Genomic DNA, 7500 nt, shown 5'->3' on the forward strand with positions numbered 1-7500 from the left:
AGGTTTCTCCTGTACTCTTCGTCTCTGTTGTGTTGTTTATTGTCTTTTTATAATTGTTTGTACTCTTGAGTGACGTCGTCATGATTAATGGAGTAGGGTACTTCCCCTGAAATGGGACTTTTATCTTTTTATTTATTTATTTATTTACTTTTTTTTTCTTATGGTATACCGACGGTACAACGTGTGTAACCTATTCCCTTTTGATTATGATAATTAGAATCATGTTTTACTGATCTACCTTAAGTCATAAAGTAGAGCGCAATAATCCATTCTAGCTGTGACCAACTTGTGGAATGATCTTCCTAACCAGGTAGTAGAATCAGTAGAACTTCAGACGTTCAAACTTGCAGCAAATGTTTTTATGTTGAACAGGCTGACATGCCTTTTTATAGTTTATATATGAAGTATCTGTTTTAATGTTGTTAATGTTTTTAAAATATTTTATTCTAATTGTTCATTACTTTTTATATCGTTAAATCATTTCCTTATTTCCTTTCCTCACTGTGCTATTTTACCCTTTTGGAGCCCTGGGCTTATAGCATCCTGCTTGTCCAACTGGGTTGTAACTTAGGTAATAATAATAATAATAATAATAATAATAATAATAATAATAATAATAATACTGATGTACCGAAATTTATTTATGTAGTGTGAGTGGGGATACCTTAACACGGTGAAAGGATTTGTGTATCGCCATGATCACTAAAAGTGTACTAGTAAGGGCCACCCATACTAGGTTGGTTTTCTGTGAGCGATCTGACAAAAGTTTCCCACTATCACTAATCCGCAGTGGCCAGCGTGGTGATGAAAACGGCCAAACACCAGACATGAATAATGGCATGTCTGAGCACTTTGTCCTGCAATGGACTAGGGATGCATGCATTTGTTGCTGTTGCTGTTGTTGTTGTTATTTGTTGTTGTTACGTGATATTAGGTAATCATTAATAGAAATAGTTTAATTACGCCCTGAAATAGATAATTTATATGCACAGTTTGAAACCATGAACTTACGTCAAATGTTACATTTTTGAAAATCTAGAATTAGTTTGGTACAGCTGTTTGTTATGATTTTGGATTAGAAAAGTAAATTAATTGAGTTCCGGTAGTTATGTAATCGAATGTTTGTCCATTGCGTGACTGCTAAGATGGTAATTTATTTGACATGAATATAGAATAAACATTAACTTTTAACTAAATCAAAGAGGTATTATACATTTCATTATAAAATATTTGTCTTGAACAATAAGAAGGCTTCGATGATTTTTATTGAATATTTAATTTTCATGAAGATATGAGAAAAAAAAGTGGAAAATATTACAACAACAGCAACTACTACTGCAACTACTATCACCGCTTCTGCTATTGCTACTACTACTACTACTACTGATAATATTAACCCAAAGACTTCTATGACTAATAGTAATAACATCACAATGTCTCGAAAAGGTCTGCAACGTAACTAGTAAAAACAACAACTACTATAACCACTTCTCCTATTGCTACTATTACTACTGGTAATACTAACTTTAAGCCTTCTATAACTAATAGTAATAACAACACAAAGCTCTCGAAAAGGTCTGCAACGTAACTAGTAAAAACAGCTACTATAATAATTTCTCCTATTGCTACTATTACTACTGATAATACTAACCCAAAGACTTCTTTAACTAATAATAACACAAGGCTCTCAAAACGGTAAAAAAAAAAAATGCAGAAATGAATTACAGAGAGCTACGGGGATTACGATGATTCTAATAATGGGTCAATTAAATACTTACAGTTGCTTCCATCTACAGGAGTCGAGCCGTGGGAGGGTCCCCTCGTCCAAGGGGCGGCGTTGACGTAATCGCTGGTGTCATCGTCAGCGTCTTCCAGGTGGGTTTCATCTTGCCATATCTCCTGGATCACTGTGGGTTCCTCCTCCACCTCCAACGGTTCGTCGGTCTGGAAGATTGATAAAAAGGGGGATTTGGATTATGTAATGATAATAGGAAAAGGGACTTGTTCAGTAAAAAGGGGGAATGAAATTAGGTAAGGTTAATAAGACATGTGATTTAGTTCAACAAGAAGTAAACCTTGCTTCAGGTAAGCACTTGGTTAAGTTAGAAATTAGACTTGGATCAAATAAGGATAACAAAAAGGGGAATTGAATTAGGTAAGGATGATTTGAGAGGGGATTTGATTCAGTAAGAAATGAGCCTTTCATCATGTGCCCTGATAGAAAGGGCACATGGTTAAATTAGAAATGTGATTTGGATCAAAGAAGGATGATAAAAAAGGGGACTTGGTTCAGTAAAAAAAGGGGAATTTAATTAGATGAGGATGATAAGAGAGGGGATTCGGTTCAGCAAGAAATGAGTCTGGCATCAGGTAAAGATCATGAAAAGGGCAGTTAGTTAAGTTAGAAATGTGATTTAAATCAAATAAGGATAATAAAAAGGGGTCTGGTTTAGTAAAAAAAAAAAAAAGGGGGTATATGGATTAAGTAAGATAATAAGATAGTGAAATTGGTTCTGTAAAAAAAAGGGACTTGCTTCAGATAAGGATGATAAGAAATGGGTCTGAGACGTTAAAAATGGGGATTTACATTTTATAAGGATGATAAGATAGGGAACTTAGTTCTGTAAAAAATGTACTTGCATCAGGTAGAAAAGGCAAAAAGAGGCACTTGGATCAGAAAGTTGTGTAGTTCAGACTCTTATTTCATTATTAACTTCAAAGAAATTTTTTGATTTCTTAGTTTTTTTTAAAGCAGAGTTTTAAGGTATATGGAAAAATTAGATTAAAAACAGTATCTATTAAATAAAAGATTTCAATATAACATCAATAAAAAACATGGACCTATGTTAAAGAGAGGTAATGATTTCAATATGGAAATTTTAAATGTATTCTGTACATTATTCATAACTAAGAATATTTGTATAACAAAGGACTTTGTCCAAATCAATATTTTCAACAAAGTTTTGAAAATGAGGATTTAGAAGTCAGTGGTTTTGACAGGCAAACACAAAATACCACAAAAAGAAAAAAAAAAATTAGATTTCAAGTTCAGGAGTTCGAACAATATTAAAGATTTATACCTGGAAAGTATCAATAGGAAGTTAGGTTATATTCAAATCGAATATTTGGATGCGAACAAAGTTTTAGAGGCAAGGTTTTAGAAATCGATACCCAAATAAACAATATTACACAGAATGCTAAAATACATTTTAGATCTCAAGTTCAACTGTACTTCCTTCCCTTCCTCATTCTCAAAGAGATAAAACAACGATTTGTTTTAAACCCTGCCATACGATAAACCACAGTTTAGCCTCCTATAGCCTCCTATCTAATAATAAACAGCAGGGGAAGCTAATTTAACTCTCACATTTACATATGCAAAGGAACCCCCTCTCCCCATACAAAAACATACAAGGACGGCCGGCCGCTCGTTTGTTGTCTGTTTATCAGGGTGTCCCATACACCTACTCCCATACGTACACAAACATCAATCATTCGTTAAACAGGAAGTTTAAATAAACATGGACCCCTGTTTAGCAATGCTACGAGACCGTAGCTCTCTATCGATCAATCTCTATCTGTCTCAAATTTCTATGCTTGTAGATTTCCTTGATGAATTATTATTCATCATAATGATGAATGTGAGTTATGGGTTATGTTGGAGAAAGATCAGGAGACAGTGGGAAGCTATATTTTGGGAGGATTTTTTCTGTCTGAAAATTTTATATATATATGTATATATGTATATATATATATATATATATATATATATATATATATATATATATATATATATATATATACAGTATATATATATATATATATATATATATATATATATATATATATATATATATGTATATATATATTCCTTTTATAATTTAAAAAGTATATACAGAATGCTTGTGTTAATGATATTCCTTAAAGAGGACCGAAAAGATTTATATAAAAAGAAATAAAAAGCAATAATTAATTGATTGATTGATTTGGTAACGTAGAGAAAAATCTAAATAAAGAAAATATAATGGGATATATTTGAGAAAAACAGTAATAATATTGATAATAAAATTTATAAAATAAAAAATTCAACTAATCCATTAACCTTTCCAATCAAAAGTTTCTTGACCTGGTTACTCCACCATGCAGACTGTCACCAAGGCATAAAAAAAATGACTCAACATATATAAATATATTAAAAAAAAATATAGTACATTCTTTATGACACCACATATCAAGGGATAATCTTTATTTATGGCCATCACCTACAGCGGAGTCTTGACAAAGGTAAAGAAAAGGAGACATCTCCTCATTCAGTGCCAATTGTGGGTAGCGTGACATCCCTTTATTGCATGCCCGCCTTTCTCTGGGCAGTAATGGGTATTTATGGATGCCCATTCAAAAGGATTCATGATCTATGTTTTAATTCTTTTACTGTGTGCGCATGGTGCTCTTCTTTTGAGAGAAACAAATGGAATTATTTACAATGAGATTTTTTCTCATATATAATACAGTAGTATCAAGTAGCATTTTTTTTTATTCTGTCTGCCTTTTATCTGACCAAAAAGTTATTCATTTTTTGTCATCCTTGTTTTTTTTTTTTTTTTTTTTTGAATTTCCTAAAGTAACCTTTTTTTTGTTCTGACTCATTTTTCTCTTCCTTCTCCTTTCACTCCCGCCTTCCATTGCCTCTTCCTTCTTTCTTTCTTTATTTTTATTACAATTCATCCTTCTCTTGGACATCGTCTTTCTTTTTATGCACTATCTTCTTCACCTTGTCATTAAAACTACGGTAAATACCTGGCAACATTTATTCCAGGATTTTTACCATTTCAAAAACGGATATATTGACGTAATGGAGTGATATTACGGTCACCAACCCGTAAGAGATAATAACAAAGTAAGGTAAAATTACGGTCGCATTTATTTTACTGAAATACGGCTGACATCAGTATATTTTTTTTTACGGAAAATTTCCGATTAAAATCACGTTTTTTTTTAACAGTGAATAATGCTCAAAAGAACAAATAAAAACTCGCCTTCTACTTACAGTACATGAAGCATGGCATGATGAGATAATTTCTCTTCACCCGCCACAAAACCGTAAGAAAATAGACACATCAGAACATAGGAGAAGACATTGCTGAATAGACAAGAGAATAATTATACCATAATATAAAGGATACTTTCAACTAAATGTCGTGGAAGTTCCCTTCCCGAATTTTTATCAATTGATTTAATTTGTATTGATTTGATTTATGATATTGTAAAACAATGTAAGTTCACATCTGTATTTTGGTATAGAATAATTACGTATATAATGTAAATTAATAAAATGTAATTGTATTTCTATAATAAAAGATATAAAAAAAGATTGCCAGAACAGTCGGAATTAGCAGACATTGCCTCAGTGGGAATTCCACTAAAAGCCAGACCTTGTAAGTACGACAAGACGTCTTGTCAGTCGGAGTTTATCCACTTTGATTCTCTTCCACCCACAAACACCCTATCCTCCACTCCTAACACACACATACAAACACACACACACAAGATCGCAGAATTCAGTAGCAGTAGATTATGGAGACTCTTAACTTGAGTTAGTACTTTACAGCCGAGTAAATTTCTTATTAACGAGTATAGCTGTAATATTTCGTATTACTTCCATCCCCTTGAATTGGCACACTTGAATGTATGGGAGTAATTGAGATGAACGCAATTGAGGTGGAAGGAGAGAATGTAAATTTAATTCTAAGAATTAAAAGTGTAAGTATGGCAAAGTACCGGGTTGCCTCATAAGGTTAATTCTACGTTATCTTTTTAAATACATGAGAAAAAGGCTTATTTACCTATATACTTTGTTTTGATCGTATTAGCATTTCAAGTTTATGCATTTAGATGCGTGAACGAGTATTTTCTATCTGGACTATTATTATTATTATTATTATTATTATTATTATTATTATTATTATTATTATTATTATTATTATTATCATTATTATTACTTTTAAAGCTAAAACCCTAGTTAAAAAAGCAGGATGCTATAAAGCCAGGGGCCCAACAGGGAAAATTGCCCAGTGAGGAAAGGAAACAAGGAAACATAAAATATTGGACAAACAGTATCATGAAAAATAAATATTTCCTATATAAACTATAAAACCTTTAACAAAACAAGTTGAAGTGAAATTAGATAGAATAGTGTGTCTGAATGGACCCTCAAGCAAGAGAACTCTACCCCAAGACAGTGGAAGACCCTGGTACAGAGGTTATTGGCACGATTGGTTGTTATAAACGTAAATATCTAAACTGACCCAAAGCAAAGGAGGAAAATCTGGATGTATATCCTCACAGGGAATGAAAGAAAGCAAAAGAATAAACATAATGTTTGTCCAAGCACTGTTGCTAACCCAGCGTGTGTGCTTTCATATGATTGAAAACATAAACCACGCTGCTTGGATACAAGCACTAACATTGGTCCTCGTTCTCTGGGCAGAGATACAATCGAGCAAAGGACGGAATCAGTTTGGCAACAACTTCCAAAATACTCATTCATTTTCATCTCACAGATTTAGGTGATGCTCGCCTTGATAAACAGCCACGAAATGACACTGCTTGACCTTTGAAATCATACAAGGCTTAGCCAAAAGAAGTACTAATAAATCTTCCAAAAGAAAAATAGATGAATCTTAAAATGTGAATCGGTAAATATATGAATCTAAAAGAACTGGCTGTAAAGGATTCTGAGAATTACAGCGAAGTAGTCAAATAAGCACAATTACCAGTAGCAGCAGCGGCAATAGTACTATCAGTAATAGTAGTAGCAATGATGCTAACTGTTGAAGGAGCAGAACCACTGACATTAGCAATGATTTTCGAAAGGATTTCATGATAGTAACTGTAGAAATGGTATAAGTAAAAGTATTAATGCAGAAATATTGCCAAGATTTGTTATAATGTAATTAAAAACAGACTGGGCTAGAGTTGAACAGGATAAACAACTTGTTTACATCATGCAGTGACCTTAAAAGGGACGGAGACAAATGATCTATCTGACCTGATAACATACTAATATGGAATACGAAACTGGAAAAATTAATGAAATACCGACATTGCTATTCGAGAGGAGACGAAGGCAGACATAGATAGGGGAAGAAATAATGGCTAATGAGCACACTGACCACGAGAGAAGAAATTGCAATCTAAAGTAACTATTGTGCTAAAGAACAATAAAATATAAAACAGAAAATATTCTTGTGCGAAATAAATGTGCACTGACGAGAAGTAGGCCTACTATACTTGATTTTTTTTAATGAGGCGCATTTGCACTGACTCGTAGGTGTGCCCTTTTAGCTAGCAAAAGTTTCCTAATCGCTAATTGGTTGGACAAAATAATTCTAACCAATCAGCTGGTAGGAAACTTTTCCATGCAAAAAGGGCACCACTGCGAGTCAATACAAATATGCCTCATTAAAAAAAAAAATAGTATAGTTATCCTTTTTACTTGGT

The 7500-nt window shown here is 32.8% G+C and overlaps 1 protein-coding gene across 1 annotated transcript in view; it reads right to left on the reverse strand.

Moving 5' to 3' along the window:
• The window catches only part of LOC137647069 (uncharacterized), a 138812-nt gene that overhangs the window by 45329 nt on the left and 85983 nt on the right, over positions 1–7500 (reverse strand). The window contains exon 2 of the mRNA XM_068380236.1: positions 1779–1944. Within this exon, the coding sequence (XP_068236337.1) occupies positions 1779–1944 (166 nt within the window). The remainder of the gene's footprint in view (positions 1–1778; positions 1945–7500) is intronic.

Source organism: Palaemon carinicauda, chromosome 9 (genome assembly GCF_036898095.1).
Source record: "Palaemon carinicauda isolate YSFRI2023 chromosome 9, ASM3689809v2, whole genome shotgun sequence".
Lineage (NCBI taxonomy): Eukaryota > Metazoa > Arthropoda > Malacostraca > Decapoda > Palaemonidae > Palaemon > Palaemon carinicauda.